Raw genomic sequence first — 18374 nt, 5'->3', positions numbered from 1 at the left:
TCGTGGACCTGCGTTTTTCACGTGCATTCCCACTCGAATGGTAAGACTCACTTTTTTATTTATTTGATGAAAAATATGATTTTTAGAAAAGACTTGGAGTCACCACTTATTTTTGTTTTATTTTTAAGGAAAAACAAAATAAAAAAGAAAACCTTAAGTATAACTCCTTATTTAGAAAAGACAATCTATGAAAAACCAAAGTCAAGTATGGGGATCAGGTTACTTATTGGGAATGTACGATAAAAAGACTGTACACCTCTCTAAGTCCCTAAAAATGGGTCTATACTAAATAAGGTGAAGCAAGTGTGTCAATTGATAAAAAAATCAATGGATACCAATGAAATTATCAAACAATAAAACGAATCATGTATAAGAATAAGCAAAATGGGAGTGAGATCGTACCTTAGTAGCAAGTAATAGTGTGCTATAATGAAAACAAGGTTAACTCAAGTATAAAATTATCACATGCATATCAAAGAACAAAACAAAGATCAAGCAATATTCATTAAGCATAACAATCGACAATTAGAAGAGAAAACTCATATGTAGGGTCCCCACCAAAGCCCAATTGATTTTTGTATGAATTAATCCCAAAAATTCCATTGTTTTGGAATTATGAAAATCATATTCATGCTTATTTAAAATCAAGAGAAACAAAAGATTATTTGAAAATCAAAGAAAATTTGTGAAAGTACTTACCTCAAGGAAAAGGTAGAAAGTTTATTAAAAATGAGATTTTTTTTTACCTAAAACTCGAATAAAGAATGAAAAGTTGTAGAATAAAAAAAAATATTTGAAAATTGGAGTAAAATTAAAACTATTTGAAAGAAAACTAAAGTTTTGAAATTTATTTGAAAATTAAATTTAAAAATTGGAATTTTGAAAAATTATTTGAAAAAGAGAGTTTTGAAAATTAAATTTGAAAATTAGAATTTTGGAAAATTACTTGAAAATGAAAATTTTGAAAATTGGAATCTTGGAGAATTATTTGAGAATGGGGTTTCTTAAGAATTAAATTTGAAATTTGGAATTTTGGAAAATTATTTAAAAATTGAAGTTATGAAAATTGGAATTTTGAAGAATTGTTAAAGAATTGGATTTCTTAAAAATTAAATTTGAAAATTAGAATTTTGGAAAATTATTTGAGAATGGAAGTTTTGAAAATTGGAATTTTGAAGAATTGTTTGAGAATTGGATTTCTTTAAAAAATAAATTTTAAAATTGGAATTTTGAAAAATTATTTGAAAATGAAAGTTTTGAAAATTGGAATTTTAAAGAATTGGAGTTTTGAAAATTATTTGAAAATTGGAGTTTTGAAAATGAAATTTAAGAATTAAAGTTTTAGAAATTAAATTTGAAAGAAATTGAAATTTTGAAAATTATTTGAGAATTGGAGTTTTGAAAATTAAATTTAAGAATTAGAGTTTTGGAAATTAAATTTGAAAGAAATTAGAGTTTTGAAAAATAATTGAGAATTGGAGTTTTGAAAATTAGTTTTAAGAATTGGAGTTTTAAAAATTAATTTTGAAAGAAATTGGAGTTTTGAAAATTATTTGTGAAATGACCCTCCAAACACGAGTCCATTAACATCATAAAATTCTTGCTACATATCAGGTCAAGTGCATGGCTTGGGGGCAAGACTCCTGCTTGGAATCATTTTGTGAATAAACTTCATAAAATTCTTCCCATGACTCAAATCAACAAAGAAGAAATCAATACCATGATCCAATTGCTTAATTTTAATGGCACAACTTGCAACATCATGCCTGAGGATGAGCTACTCCTAATGAAACAAAGTTTGCCTATGAGGAATGTGTAGCCGGACTTGCACAGAAGCCACCCATTGGTCAGGATAGGTTTGGGCTCTACAACAAGACTCACACATGTGTTCTTTCTGAACGTATTCAACAATGTAAACCTACTTAAGAATTGCTCCATTCAGGACTTCTTTCTAAACCCTCAACTTGACCTTATCCTTTTAGAGTGAGGTTCAGTCCAAATAAATTCAACATGAATCAATCTTACTTTATTCAAGTTCTTCAGCATCATCAAGCATAAGGTCAAGAGTTGTATCAACTCCAAATGGGTTTGGATCCAAGCTTTGGGTGGTTGTAGGTACCGATCGCATTCAGGGCAGTGCAGAAGGGTGGCCTGCCTCTGCAAACCTTCTGTAATATCGACTTCTGAGCTTAAGCACTTGATGCACATATTGGCCACATTAGGTACAATTGGAATACCGCATTTGCAACACAGAACTCTTCTGATGGTTTGATGTACTCTAAACATGCTTGATTCTTGAGCCATTGCTAGAAAGCTTCCTCCTAATCCGTGCTATTTTAACTTCGAATGAGTTGTGTCTCCTTCCAAAAACTAGCAAAGAATTTCCAATTTTCCCTTTCGTTTGCTCTTCTTCTAGACACTTTCTATAACTCTCTGTTTTTCTCTCTCAGGTACCATCTCTCTATTTTCAACTCTCCACCTCCATAACAACTCTCTCACTTAAAAAAAAAAAAAAAGGTTCTATCCTAGTCTAATGATCCCTCTCAAAACAGCTACCTCAATATCTCTAAAAACCCCACTTACATCTTGCTCATCATCTTTTAAAAAAAAAGGCTCATTTCACGGTACTCTGTTTCTTTCTCTTTTTTGGTTTCTCTTCCTGCTCCAATATTTTTCTCTCAAGCTGCTCTCCCATGGTTTTTCAAACTCTCCCCCTCCCAGCTTTTCTTTCTTCCCCCTAAAAAACCTATGTTTTTTTTCTTCTTTTCTCTACCTACCTCCCATTCATTCCATTGCTCCCACCATCATTCTCTGAAGATGTTTAGAAAAAAAAAAAAAAAATTCCCCATCTCAACCACCACCATGGTATGGTGGTGGTGTTCTTGGCCATGTGTCCCATGCAGCTCTAAGCACTTGAAGAAGCCGAACCCCCACTCCTCCAAGATGCTGCCATTTGACAAAAGAAAAAAAAAGTCTCCTAAACAGGGGTCTACAAATATGCCCCTTTTTGGTAGAGCTTACAGGTGAAAAGCATGTGAACATCGAAATGAAATGAGAGTGTGAATAATGAATGTAACGAAGCGAACTCTACCGAAGAACAAGAAAGAGCCCTAAAAGTACACAAGTAGAACACAAGCTCGCTCAAACCAACAAAGAACAAAAAGGTCTCCAAAATCCTAAGAAAAATGTAGCTCTTAGGGTGCCTCTAAAGCTGCACTATGGATCAAGACTCTCTCTAAGATTTCTCTAAAAGTGACTTAAAAATCAATGTCAAAGTTGAGTAGCAGTCGAATCACCTAGGAGCACAAGAACAAATGCATACAAAGGGAGGAACCACACATCTACCATACGAAATAGGATGAAATATGAAGTTGTGAGGACAAAGTGTGCAAAGATTAGAGTCCCCTAAAATAGAAGAAGGAACGGGACATGGTCGTAATGACCGGAATCACCAAACCAAAGGATATATCGGACGTGGTCGCCATGACCTAAAACACCTAAAACAGAAGAAAAGATGGGACGCGGTCTCAATGACTGAAATCACCTAAAACAAAAGAAAAGACAGGACATGGTCTCAATGACTGAAAAACACCTAAAACATAAGGAAATATGAGACACGGTCTCAATTACCGAAAACACTTAAAATAGAAGGAAAAATGGGATGCGGTCTTAATGACCGAAATAACCAAATTGAAGGAAGGAACAAGATGCGGTCGCAATGACAGAAATCACCAAACTAAAGGAAGGAACGGGATGTGGTCCCTATGAGCGAAATCACCAGACTGAAGGAACGAACGGGACGCGATTGTAGTGACCGAAATCACTTGAAACATATAGAAAGGACGGGACGTAGTAGTGATGACTGAAATCACCTAAAATATATGGGACGCGGTCACCATGACTGAAATCACCTAAAATAGAAAGAAAGAACGGGACGCGGTCGAGGTCACAATGACCAAAATCACCAAACTAAATGAAAGAATGAGACGCGATCGCAATGACCAAAATCACCAGAAACATATGGGATGCAGTCGCAATGACCGAAATCATTTAAAATAGATGGAAAACGGTCACAATGATTGAAATCACCTAAAACAGAGGAAGCAACGAGACACAGTCACCATGATTGAATTCACCATACTGAAGGAAGGAACGAGACACGGTCGCAATGACCGGAATCACCTAAAATAAACAAGACGTTGTCGTAATGAATGAAATCACCTAAAACAAAAGGAAGGAACAGAACACAGTCACAATGATTGAAATCACCAAACTAAAGGAAAGAATGAGACGCGATTGCAATGACCAAAATCACCTAAAACAGATGGGACGCAGTCTCAATGACTGAAATCACCTAAAACATATGAGACGGGGTCGCCATGATCGAAATCATCTAAAACATATACGAAGGACAGTACGCAGTTGCCAGACTAAAATCACCTAAAATATATGGGGCGTGGTCACCATGACCAAAATTACCATACTGAAGAAAAGAATGGGACGCAGTCGCAATGATCGAAATAACCTAAAACAGATGGGACATGGTTGCCATGATCGAAATCATCTAAAACAGATGGGACGCGGTCACAATAATCGAAATTAACTGAAACATATGGGACGTAGTTGCAATGACCGAAATCACCTTAAACATACAAAGGATGGGACGCGATCGCCATGATTGAAATCACCTAAAAAAGATGGAACGCAGTCGCAATGACTGAAATCACCTAAAACATACAAATGACGGGATGCAATCGTCATGATTGAAATCGCCTAAAACATACGAGATGTGATAACAATGATTGAATTCACCTAAAATAGATGGGACACGGTCGCAATGACCGAAATCATCTAAAACATATGAGACGCAATCGTCATGACTAAAATCACCTAAAACATATAGGACGCGATCGTCATGATCGATCGTATAAGGTGCAGTCTATGCTAAATATAAGACTGAACTGACATGATAATGATTTGACCAAATGGCTCAAAGCCAAAGGATGTCGGAGATAGTGATGCAAACAAACTCGACACAGAAGGGGATATGCCCCAGTATGATAACTCATAAGAATCGACAACTAGATCAAAATATAATGAAGTTTACTAAAGATCTAATGATCTCAAAGAAGAAGGTGTGCCCCAGTATGAGCCTTGTAAGGGTTGACAAATATGTCGAAAGGTAATGAAACCCACTGAAGGTCTAATGAACTCAAATAAGGAGGGTATGCCCTAGTATGCAAATCACGAGGGTCGACAACTAAGTTGAAAGGTGAATGAAAGTCTGCTGAAATGTCTGGTGCTCTCAGAAAAGGTGGTACGCCCCAGTATGTGACGGTGAACAAACTAAGATATGAAATGCCACAAAACTACTGTACTTAGGAATATGCTCATAAATCATGTAATGAAAATGTCTAACCTCAAATAGGAAATGCCAAACAGGACCATGTATCGTGATACCATGGTGACAAAACAAAACTAACTGATGGATAAAAACAATGATGATCGATGCCCAGGATGTAAAGTGTAAGCAAGTCAAAACTCAGTATGTCAACTGTCAAAATGAGAGCATCATCACTAATAAATTGACAATCTGTTAGGCCTTGCCATCATGGAAGATGTTGAACCTAAAGTCCAAAAGATGTATGAAAGCATAACCAAAGAAATCGAAGACTAATCTACATCCTCTCCTAATCGAGAGAGGGGTGTGAGGTCATGTGTCACGGTGAAATGTGTGGGATGGAAGAAAATGATTAGGCTATGGTATGATGGATATAAGTATGGAAGTATCACGAGTGGAATGTTTGAGTATGAAATGAAAGGTAGGTAGGTATCGAAGATCATCCAAGTATGCCAAGAAGACTAAACCCAAGGTGTCAATAGCTCCATAATCCATTGAAAGCAACAATCATAATCAAGAGGTCAAGTCTCGATGTCAAAACATAAAAAAAAGTGGCTATTCCCCAATATACAATGAGGACAACATGAAATAATCCAATGATCTCCATATCACTCATAAAATACTCCAACGGAAAGAATCAATCGAATCTCCCTCCAAAAGATGGATATGCCCCAGTGTAAAGGATCCAATAGGGTGGCTATATCCCAGCGAAAAACACTCTCCATCATGGTTATGCCCCAGTATAAAGTAGTGTATCCAAGTCAACAACTGCTAAGGGACCATGCCTAGTGTATGTCAACAAATCAATCAATCTCAACTCCCACCACTGAAAAGGAAAATATCTCAACATGATCCATATGAATCAGAATCCCTGTGCTCTATGAGTACGAATGAAGTGGCCATGCCTCAGTATAAACCATCTGAAGTGACTATGCTCCAAGATAAATCAAAGTCGATCACCAATGAGAGGGTTGTGTCTAAGTATGTGTCATCAGAATAAGGCTAATCTCATCTCTCAATGTTGAAAATAAATATACTAATATAATCTCAACAGACCCTGATCATCCCATACTCCACAAAAAAATAATAGTGACTATGCCTACCTTACACAATCTTTGAAGCAACCGTGTCTCAAAATAAATCATCATCTCAAAAATCAACCATCAATGAGAGAAGTGTGTCCTAATGCAGAATATCGAGTAAAGTGATTGTATCTCTAGTAAAAGTGATCTCTAAAATGGCTATGCCCCAGTGGGTCATCTCACAACTCCTAATCCATCATAATCCAAGTGAAGAAGCGAACTGGCTATACCCTAATGTAAGATATCGTCTCGAAAAAAAATGTCATCGATAAGCGGGGTATGCCCTAATGTAGATTACATCACCTCCGTAAATCCATCACTGATAAGAGGGGTAGGTTCCAGTGTAATCCATTATCTCAACTCCCCATCCATCATGCTCTAAGAAATAATCTCCAACCAATCTCAAGTATTGCCCCATGTGTAAGCTATCAAGCACAATGTGTGAAGTCATAGCCTCAAGGTGGTCTTAAAACATGAGACGTAACATAGGCTATGACAATAGGGTGAAAGAAACGAAAGGAAACTAAGCTCAATAATCCCAGTGATATAATCCCCATACCCCTCATGCATGAGATGCAATGCGTAGAAAAACCTCATGAGTAACTCAACCTAAGGGTTCCCATATGAAAAATGATGATAAAGGAATGAACATATCAAACAAGCAAGTATAATGTGTGGATGTTGAACCCAAGTCAAACATCAAGCATGATGAGAAAAGAAAGAAATTAGATGAAGTAGAGTGAAATGGAGTAATAGAATAAAGATTAAAAGAAAGCAAAGAGATAGAAAAGTGAGTGATGCTCAACTTGCTTCAAATCATGGAAATTAGTCACATCATAAATGGATGGAATGATGGATAGAGCAAAGATCCAGAGATATCGAAGAGTGGTCACTTGCCCTCTCACAAAAAGAAATGAAAAAAAAATGACTCATACTCTCGCTCAAAATATACATCAAGATGAATCTCAAAAAGAAATGGGGGGTCACTATGACCTCTCATACGAACACTCTCTAACACATGAACCCAATGAAGCAAACCAGCACATCCATACATGTGCTCAGTGGAGAATGATACAATGAAGAATGTGCCATTTTTTTTTGTTATTTTTTTGTTTTTTGTTTTGTTTTGTTTTGTTTTGTTTTTTTTTTTTTTTTTTGCGCATACTTTGATCAATAATGAATGACCTCCAATGAAAATACATACTCAAATGATCAAACCCTCCCCAATACTGATATAATATGAATCATCATTGATAAGACAACCTCTCAAACTAAGATCTCCGAACCACTGCCCATGAGGTGAACTAGGGGAAGAAAATGACAATCCTCTATGCAGTGATGTGTGGAGAACCACTACTCAAGGTAAAACAAGGATAGTGTCGAGTAAGCAATGATGAGGGAAAAGACAAAATATGAATATCACACTACCATATCTAACTTACAATTTGAGTTTTTGATATGAAAAACAAAAACAACACATAGCTTCAAAGAATATAAGATCAAAAAATATTTCATGCATTACCATATTTTTATATTATATTGAAAAATTGGCTTTTTAGTGGCATAGAAAAATTCTAAAAATATTTTTTTTTTCTTATTTTCTGAAATTAATGCTTTGAGTAATAAATGGATCAGGGCTTTAAAGAAAAGTATATGTAAGGAAATTGCGAAGATATTTCATGTATCAATCATGATCGAAGTTGTTCAGTCAACATGTGTACTTATTGACTCTGTTGAACCTTAGAAAAAAGGAGAAAAATGAGGGAAAATTCTATTTTAGTGATTCAATTTACAATCTACTCTTACTTATTAAGTCATGTGCACAACACGTGATATTTTCATTCATTCAAATTAACATTGTCCAATAAAAATGACACAATGCTAGTATTTTAAAAATCTTGGAGAACAATTTGTTTAATATTAAACCCGAAGGAATAATGTGCAAATCACACGATAGGTTGGGGGGGTAAAGTGTATTAAACTCCATTTTTTTAACATTATTGTTTTTTTTTTTTTGAAAATTCCCTTAATGTTTTACCAAAATTAAAGGCAACTTTGTGAGTGAGCACAATAAATTACTTCATAGCTTTGGTGGCAATCACAACCCTCTACCTATCAATACAATTGCTCCTCACCTTACAAAATTCAAATTAAATTATTTATAGGATTTTAAATTATTTTTGTCACACATACATTTACTCCTCAATTATATATAGGATTATACACTAGTTTGGGTTTTAAATCATTTCTAAAAGTTAATAACCTCATTAAAGAATCTAATGCGTGAGTTTCCCATTGGAATTCATTTGCTTATTAACAAAAATTTTAATTAAAAAAAATTATAAAAACCAAAAATGGATTCTAAGGTCACTTATTCACATCTTTTTGAAAAAACTAATTAAAAAAAACCCCATTTATAACATACGATTTATTTTTTTAATTAGCAATTTTGGGCTTTTGAAACATTAATTCTTGCCTGATCTTAAAAATAAAACAAAATTTAAACATGTTGACTTTTTTTTTTTTCAAAAAAAAAAAAGTTGTCCGATGAAGTGAATAATTAGGTTTTCTACAAGAGTAGTGTAATTTTTTAAAAATCATAACATAAAAAATACTTCTAAATTTACAACACTTTTTAATTACGTGTGGAACTCATATTTTGAAAAGACAAGTTTAGTATAAAAATGAAATGTAAAAAAGATCAACTCATTTTTTGAAAAGATGAATTCGATATAAAATATTTTAAACTAAAAATAGAATTCGTCCGTGAAAAGGCTAGTTCAATGCAAAAAGTAAAATCATTTTTGAAAAAAGATAAGTTTGATATAAAAAGTGAATATTTTTTTTTTTTTGGAAAAAACGACTTTAGCCAAAAAAAAAAAAAACCCCGTTGAAAAGTGTCGTATTTTTATAACTATATTTTAATAATATTTTTTTAAAAGAATATTTTTATTAAAAAAATCCATGAATAATTGGGGTCAAGAAATTTTAATTAGGCAATCTATACCCCACACATGATGTTTAGATGAAGATTTTAATTCTGTCTACATCTGTCATGTCCACATATTTTGGATTGGGTTGGGATGAATGAAAGTCAAAAAAGAAATGATTATTCATTAGAGGATAGGTTTGGGTGGGATGGAATGAATGAAAGTCAAAAACATTACAAGACCAAAAGGGGGATATTATTAAAATAAAGCATTTACTTAACTCAATATCAATCAGAGGAGCAAGAGAGTTAGGAAAGCATGGCCATCAGGGTTTAATGTGATTTATCAGTCAAGTTGACGCCTTTATGCCACATTACCGGTCATAATTGCCTCCACCAAAATTCTGGCCCACATACCAACTTTCTAATTTAATTTATTCTAAGCATATACTAAAATTTGGGTGGTTGGGTAATGATAGAAATATATCAAACCCGACATAAATAATCAAATTAAAATACATATAAGTTGGATAGAAATAGCTAGACTTGTGAACCAATGGTAGAGCCAAAGAGACTTTTGTTAGGGGCAATCGAAAGAAAGATGTTATATTATAGTTATCATTTATAAATAGTAAGGTAAATGATTGTATTTTACATTATTATTAAAAAATTAAATAATTTTAAATATTAATTATAAAAATGTATTATGGTATTAAGAACACTTGAAAAAAGTTTTAGATTTTATATAAAAACAAATTATCAAGAATATTTAAAAGAAATTTTCAAAAGAATTTAAAAAATAGAAAATAATTCATTAAATATTTTCAATAATTTTAATCATTTTATAACAAAAACATTTAAAATTGTTTTTTTTTTTAAATCAATAATATCTGTTATAAATTTAATATTTTTTAAATGGAAGAGTTGTGTGTCTTTAAGTCTCGTTGTCTTATAACTTGATCTTATTTATTTATATCTTATTTTATTAAGATTTTTATAAATGCCAAATTAATACTTTAGCTTTTTTTTTTTTTTAAATAACTAAATATAAGATAGTGAAAGTAAAGGTTTCTTTACTTAAAACTTATATTTCAAATCATTAATAATATAATAAATCATTAAAACACTCTCAACTTAATGGTTAAATTGTTATCGATCCACATTATATTCCTACTTCCAAGTAAAAATATAAATCATATTCACATTATTTATTTATTTTTATTGTTGTTGCTAAGCCTACACCAAAAAGCACTGATCCCTCTCTAAAATATCTGCCAGCCATAATTAAGCCGAAGAAGATTTGCAACCATATGCATGATACTCTCATTAGTCAACTCGCAAGTCTCCTGAACTCACAAGGTGGTCAAACATAATATTTTTCATGTACGCCATAAAGACTCTTCTTTCCCACTCAGTAATGTCCACTTCTTTACCGCTCTCAGTCTCCATCACCTCCTACATCACTCCATGCTCATCAATCTCATCTACTCACCATTTCATCCCCACCTTCTCTAGCATGTTGATCTCATCGGTTGAATTTCAGCTTTCCAGACTTATTATAAAGGGGGGCTTGGAGTCTTTATTCTGAGGAGTTTTGGTGGGTGACAATGGCTGCAGCATTGGCTGGGGATGATCTAGCAAGGTCCACGAGCAGCAGGAGTAAAAGTTTAGGGTCTGGAAGTAGGCGAAGCTGGGCTTCTGCGAGTATTCGTGAGGTGGTGTCAGCACAAGGTGATGTTTTTCAGAGTAGGAGAGAGGATGATGAGGAAGAGTTGAAGTGGGCGGCCATTGAAAGGCTTCCAACCTTTGAGCGGTTGAGGAAGGGGATGCTTAAGCAAGTTTTGGATGATGGGAAGGTTGTCCATGAAGAAGTTGACTTCACCAATCTTGGTATGCAGGAGAGGAAGCATCTCATAGAGAGTATACTTAAGGTTGTTGAAGAAGATAATGAGAAGTTCCTTCTCAGGCTCAGGGAAAGGACTGATAGGTCACTCTTCTCTCTTTCTTCCCATGAAGTTCACTCTGTTGGTCATGTGTTTTTTTGCTTTTGGCTTTGCCCCAGTTGAATTTGTTACCAGAAAAGTTTTATAGAACGTAACATCTGTTTGCTCAACAGGGTTGGGGTTGAGATTCCAAAAATCGAAGTCTGGTTTGAGCATTTATCAATAGAAGGAGACGCATATGTTGGAACCAGGGCACTTCCAACTCTGCTCAATTTTACCATGAACTTCATAGAGGTAGTTTGTTCTGTTTGTCCCTTTGTTTTTCTTCTTCTGTTTTCGATGGTGATTCTTGATTTTCCCTTTCAGCAAATTGTGATGAATGACTTCAATCTCCTGATAATGTTTTTGGGAGAAGTTTGCTTCAATTCAGTAGACTGTTGGAATTTGTAGAGATGAATGAATTATGATTGTGTTTATTTGTTGTCATGAACAGGGAATACTTGGGCTGATTAGGCTTTCCCCATCTAAGAAAAGGGTAGTCAAGATACTAAAAGATGTGAGTGGGATCGTGAAACCATCAAGGTAAATGTATTCCATTTTTGGAAGTACCTTTCAATCAATCATGTTGCCCTTAACACATATCTCCTGAATGATGTCTTTATATAATTTGATTGATACATATTCTGGGAAAATTTAATAGGATAACAAAAAATTTTCCCATTAAGTACACTTCCTTTCTTTGCTGGTTTCTTGATTAGCTTTTGTGTTTTGCAGAATGACTCTGCTTCTGGGACCTCCAGCCTCAGGGAAAACTACCCTGCTGCAGGCGCTTGCTGGGAAGATGGACAAAGATCTAAGGGTATGTTGGCCCCCCCAACTTACACTCTGACAAATATTTTTATCCAATTCGATCCTTTACTGTGTCATTGTTATTTCCTTCCCAATATGAATTATTTAGTGATGGTGATAGTCCCTGATTCCTGAACTCATTGCTCTGTTGTGTGCGGTGTTTATGGACAGATGGAAGGAAAAATCACATACTGTGGTCATGAATTATCAGAGTTTGTTCCTCAGAGAACATGTGCTTACATTAGCCAGCATGATCTGCACCATGGTGAGATGACAGTTAGGGAAACGTTGGACTTCTCAGGACGATGTTTGGGAGTTGGAACCAGATATGAACTACTAGCAGAATTGTCAAGACGAGAAAAAGAAGCTGGAATTAAGCCAGATCCTGAGATAGATGCATTCATGAAAGCAACAGCAATGGCAGGCCAAGAAACTAGTTTGGTTACAGATTATGTGCTCAAGGTTTGCACCTCCATTTCCATTTGGTGCCTGGCCTATTAGTTACATTCCCAAGCTTTACTTTCTTTGACATTGTCTGTGTAACAGATACTGGGATTAGATATCTGCGCTGACATTGTGGTGGGAGATGATATGAGAAGGGGCATTTCTGGTGGAGAAAAGAAGCGTGTTACTATTGGTATGTGCCCCTGTGCCCCATTTCCATTGATTATGTCCTATATCAATTGTTTCTTTCAACTTAGTGGTAAAGCATTTGCCTTCAATTTGAATTGAGCTACTGATCAATTATGAATTGTCTGCTTTCTGAGGAGTCCTTGTTCTTAAGATTTTTAATATTTGACAACAGCCTAATATGACTGATGAAACTGAATGCAGGAGAAATGTTGGTTGGACCAGCAAAGGCTCTTTTCATGGATGAAATATCAACTGGTCTGGACAGTTCCACCACTTTTCAGGTTGTCAAGTTTATGAGGCAGATGGTTCATATCATGGAAGTAACCATGATAATCTCTCTTCTCCAACCTGCACCTGAAACTTATGATCTTTTTGATGGCATTATCTTACTATGTGAGGGCCAAATTGTGTACCAAGGTCCCCGTGAAAACATCCTTGAATTCTTTGAAAGCATAGGCTTCAAATGCCCGGAAAGAAAAGGAGTTGCAGACTTCTTGCAAGAGGTGACTTCCAGAAAGGACCAAGAACAATACTGGTTCAGAAAGAATGAACCTTACAGATATATCTCGGTGCCCGAGTTTGTGCAACATTTCAACTCTTTCCACATTGGCCAGAAGCTTTCAGACGACTTTGGAATCCCTTACGATAGGAGCAGAACCCATCCTGCAGCATTGGTGACAGAAAAGTATGGAATCTCCAACTGGGAACTCTTCAAGGCATGCTTTGCCAGGGAGTGGCTATTAATGAAGCGCAACTCTTTTATATACATATTCAAGACAACCCAGATTACAATCATGTCAGTAATTGCCATGACAGTGTTCTTCAGAACAGAAATGAAGCATGGCCAACTGCAAGATGGAGTAAAATTCTATGGGGCTCTGTTTTATAGTCTCATAAATGTAATGTTTAACGGACTGGCAGAACTTGCATTGACTATTTTCAGGCTCCCAGTGTTTTTTAAGCAGAGGGATTTCTTGTTTTACCCGGCATGGGCTTTTGCACTACCAATTTGGGTCCTTAGGATCCCCTTGTCACTGATGGAGTCAGGGATATGGATCATTCTCACGTATTACACTATTGGGTATGCCCCTGCTGCTAGTAGGTATGTGAATGGACCTTCATTCTTCCTTACTTGTGTTTTAGCTTTCACAAATGGAACTATGACAACCCAAGACTTGGAATAATGCTCAGGTTTTTCCGTCAATTGCTGGCATTCTTTGTCGTGCATCAGATGGCCCTATCTCTTTTCCGCTTCATTGCAGCACTTGGAAGAACACTGATTGTGGCCAACACTCTTGCCACCTTTACATTGCTATTGGTTTCTGTTCTGGGTGGATTCGTTGTATCGAAAGGTCAGTATTTTGTGTCTTTTTGCTATGCAGTGAGCTGATCGTTTTTGTAACACTGATGGCTTATTTCAAATGGAAAGGGAGAGGGGCACTCTTTATGTGATTGTATTTTATGATTGATAATGTAATAAACCATTTCTTTCTCCTTCTTCCTTAGATGATATTAAACCATGGATGATATGGGGATATTATGCTTCTCCAATGATGTATGGACAAAATGCCCTTGTCATCAATGAATTTCTTGATGACAGATGGAGCACGGTAAGGTTTCTTAGGAGGTTTTGAATGGTTGTTCTCACTTTGTTTTAGCTTGGGCATTTCTGCCTTCATTACTTGGTCTGTCTTTGTATACACTACTCGGTTTTTGGCACAGCCCAACATCTATACAAGAATTCCAGAACCCACAGTTGGAAAAGCTCTTCTCAAGGCAAGAGGCATGTTTGTGGATGGCTATTGGTATTGGATTTCTGTTGGTGCACTCCTGGGGTTTTCTCTGCTCTTCAATATCTGTTTCATTGCAGCTCTGACATATTTGGACCGTAAGTTATTGCTTATACTAACCTTCATTTTCCTTTTTCCTTCCTCCAAAGGTTTTGGTCATGGAATTATCATCCATCAGTCAGAACTAGGTATTATTTAAATAAGATTCTAGTTTTGACAATTTTCTGAAACTCAAATGCAGCTCTGGGAGACTCAAAATCTGTCATTATTGATGAGGAAAATGAAGAAAAGAGTGAGAAGCAGTTTTACTCTAACAAACAGCATGATCTGACCACCCCAGAAAGAAATTCAGCATCTACTGCCCCAATGTCTGAAGGTTCAAGATTTTACTTACTTTGATCTCCTCTGGTTTTTGGTTGTTTGTTTGTCTTCTAGCGTTTCTATATATTTTATTAACCAAGCATTAGGTCCATATACAGTTTCCATTCAACAATCATTCAATATCTAGTTTTTCCTTTGAATCAACTCCCCTCTGATTGCCACCTTATGGTGTTCATTTTCAATAAACTGAGGGGTTTATCAATGCCGAAAACCAGTAGCATGATAGCCTAAAATCAAATTTCCCTTTGCAGAGAGGAGAAGATGTTGCTATTAACAATGTTTCATCAACTATTATGTTGCTACAATTTCTGAACTTGCTCTTGGGAAATTATATTGCATAATACTTGCTTCTTGCTATTGGTTCTCCTTCTCTAGGAGACACCAGATTTTTACCTGACCCTCACAAAATTCTTCTTGATCACTTCTTGAAGAGGCTAGTGATACTAGACATTGCAAATAACATAAACATCAGATTTTCTTTATCTGGTAGCTGATGTTAGGTCTATGGTAACAGGTATTGATATGGAAGTAAGGAACACTAGAGAAAACACCAAAGCAGTTGTCAAAGATGCAAATCATGCACTTACTAAAAGGGGAATGGTGTTGCCCTTCCAGCCCTTATCGCTTGCATTTGAGCATGTGAATTACTATGTTGATATGCCTGCTGTAAGTAACTTGTTTTGAGTACTTAGACACACAAGTGAGACTAATATATAGGTTAGGATATGATCTTGGTCTAGAGCTTTGAAACTTTTTTATGGATTCAATCACAGGGAATGAAGAGCCAAGGAAATGAAGCGGATCATCTCCAACTGCTGCGGGATGCTAGCGGTGCTTTCAGGCCAGGTATTCTAATGGCATTAGTTGGTGTTAGTGGTGCTGGAAAGACCACTTTGATGGATGTGTTAGCAGGAAGGAAAACTAGTGGGTACATTGAAGGAAGTATCAGCATTTCTGGTTACCCCAAAAACCAAGCAACTTTTGCTCGTATTAGTGGTTACTGTGAGCAGACTGATATACATTCTCCAAATGTAACTGTTTATGAATCTCTTGTTTACTCTGCCTGGCTGCGCCTTGCTCCGGATGTCAAAAAGGAAACAAGGCAGGCATGTCCTTTTGTCAAATGAATGATTTTTCTTTTAGTTCACCCTCTTACAAGCTATATACATCAGTTGTGTTTTTTTTTGTTCCTTCTGTGTTATAGGTGTTTGTTGAGGAAGTAATGGATTTGGTTGAGCTTCACCCCCTGAGGAATGCTTTGGTTGGCCTTCCGGGAATAGATGGGCTTTCAACAGAACAGAGGAAGAGGCTGACAGTAGCTGTAGAATTGGTTGCTAACCCCTCCATCATCTTCATGGATGAACCAACGACAGGCCTTGATGCTAGAGCAGCTGCAGTTGTTATGCGTACAGTTAGAAACACGGTGGATACAGGGCGGACTGTTGTCTGCACCATTCACCAGCCAAGCATAGACATCTTTGAAGCTTTTGATGAGGTATTTCTTAGTTTCATGGTTTTGTATCTAATACTTGTTAGTGGTATGATTATCATGGAGTCACCATTCCTTTCTTCAACCCAACATCATTTTTGCCTGCAGCTACTGCTGATGAAGAGAGGAGGACAAATCATTTATGCTGGACCTCTTGGTCGCAATTCTCACAAGCTTGTAGAGTACTTTGAAGTGAGCATTATTCATCTTCTGTGAACTTGCTCCATCTCCATTGTTATACTTATAGGAGTGTGTCATGATCAAATCCATAACTTGCTGCAGGCTGTCCCGGGCGTTCCTAAAGTCAGAGATGGTCAAAATCCTGCTACATGGATGCTGGAGATCAGCTCTGCTGCAGTTGAGGCTCAACTTGGTGTGGATTTTGCAGAAATTTATGCTAAATCTGAACTCTATCAGTAAGTGGATTATGATTCCCTGGAACATCATCTTTCTGTCTCAATTCTTTTTCCAATGACTTATTACACTCCCCCTTTTGTTGCAGGAGGAATCAGGAATTCATCAAAGAGCTGAGCACACCATCACCAGGATCCAAAGACCTTTATTTCCCCACCAAATACTCTCAAAGCTTTATTACTCAATGCAAGGCTTGCTTCTGGAAACAGCACTGGTCTTATTGGAGGAATCCTCCCTATAATGCTCTCCGGTTCTTCTTGACCATAATTATTGGTGTTCTATTTGGATTAATTTTCTGGAACGAAGGAGAGCAGACGTAAGTATTGCAAATTTATTATTTTGGTGTTCCTCCATTAATAATTAAGGAAAAATGTGAACCAACACCCCAACTACTGTATGCAGAGACAAAGAACAAGACCTAATAAATCTGCTGGGAGCTATGTTTGCAGCTGTCTTCTTCCTTGGAGCCACCAACGCTGCTTCAGTGCAGCCTATTGTGGCAATTGAGAGAACAGTCTTCTACCGCGAAAGGGCAGCTGGGATGTATTCAGCTTTGCCTTATGCATTTGCCCAGGTTGCCTTTTGAGAAAACAGATGAGAAACAGACACACATTTCTAGTAGAGCTTAATTTTAAACTAATCTTGTATTTGGATGCCCTGCAGGTGGCCATAGAGGCAATTTACATCACAATCCAAACTTTTGTTTACACTCTTCTCCTCTACTCTATGATAGGATTCTACTGGCGAGTGGACAAGTTCTTATGGTTCTACTACTACCTACTCATGTGCTTTATTTACTTCACATTGTATGGAATGATGATTGTAGCGCTCACTCCCAACCATCAAATTGCTGCCATTCTTATGTCCTTCTTCCTAAGCTTTTGGAATCTCTTCTCTGGTTTTCTCATCCCTAGGACGGTGCGTATACCTACGAAGAATTTGAGTTTGTATTTGTAGAAGAAATACTGAATTCTAACAAACTGTACATCTACAGCAAATACCAATATGGTGGAGGTGGTACTACTGGGCTTCCCCTGTTGCTTGGACCATCTATGGACTGGTGACATCTCAGGTGGGTGACAAGGAGGATCCGGTTCAAGTACCTGGAGCAGATGACATGTCAGTGAAGCAGTATCTTAAGGAGGCTTTAGGCTTTGAATATGATTTCCTGAGAGCGGTTGCCTTGGCTCATATTGGTTGGGTCCTCCTCTTCTTGTTTGTCTTTGCCTATGGCATTAAGTTCATTAACTTCCAAAGGAGGTAAAGGAAAGTCTCAGAAAATGATTGTTTCTTTGTAATTTGTAAAATTCTTGGGTACCTAGAGATGATATCCCTTTTCTTTTTGTCAAATGGGTAATGTCAGTACTGATATAGGGGACCCATCTTCTAGTTAAAATCCCATTCCTTCCTTTAGAAAAAAACATAAAATAAGATTTTGTGAAAGGAGACCTTCGGATGGGCCA

At 36.3% G+C, this 18374-nt stretch overlaps 1 protein-coding gene across 1 annotated transcript; it reads left to right on the top strand.

Moving 5' to 3' along the window:
- Window positions 1–10884: 10884 nt before the first annotated feature.
- On the top strand, window positions 10885–18374 carry LOC100264279 (pleiotropic drug resistance protein 2). The gene is made up of 20 exons (XM_010660426.3): window positions 10885–11399; window positions 11529–11649; window positions 11849–11937; window positions 12130–12214; window positions 12376–12666; window positions 12751–12841; window positions 13039–13939; window positions 14029–14189; window positions 14344–14447; window positions 14560–14725; window positions 14869–15003; window positions 15523–15674; window positions 15782–16114; window positions 16213–16503; window positions 16606–16689; window positions 16780–16913; window positions 17000–17227; window positions 17314–17485; window positions 17575–17829; window positions 17906–18374. Exons 1-20 carry the CDS (start codon window positions 11020–11022, stop codon window positions 18173–18175), a joined length of 4443 nt encoding a protein of 1480 aa, XP_010658728.1. The 5' UTR covers window positions 10885–11019; the 3' UTR covers window positions 18176–18374.

The sequence above is a fragment of the Vitis vinifera genome, chromosome 13 (assembly GCF_030704535.1).
Source record: "Vitis vinifera cultivar Pinot Noir 40024 chromosome 13, ASM3070453v1".
In the NCBI taxonomy this organism is placed as follows: domain Eukaryota; kingdom Viridiplantae; phylum Streptophyta; class Magnoliopsida; order Vitales; family Vitaceae; genus Vitis; species Vitis vinifera.
The sequence above is the reverse complement of the archived record's forward strand: the minus strand, read 5'-3'. Positions and strand labels throughout refer to the sequence as shown.

What these genes read in the sequence shown, in the direction of transcription:
- LOC100264279 (XM_010660426.3), top strand. Translation starts at nt 11,020, where the DNA reads ATGGCTGCAGCATTGGCTGGGGATGATCTAGCAAGGTCCACGAGCAGC. An exon ending in TCAAAAAGGAAACAAGGCAG is followed by an intron (nt 16,115 to 16,212) that starts GCATGTCCTTTT and finishes TCTGTGTTATAG; the next exon opens with GTGTTTGTTGAGGAAGTAAT. An exon ending in TCTTTGAAGCTTTTGATGAG is followed by an intron (nt 16,504 to 16,605) that starts GTATTTCTTAGT and finishes TTTTGCCTGCAG; the next exon opens with CTACTGCTGATGAAGAGAGG.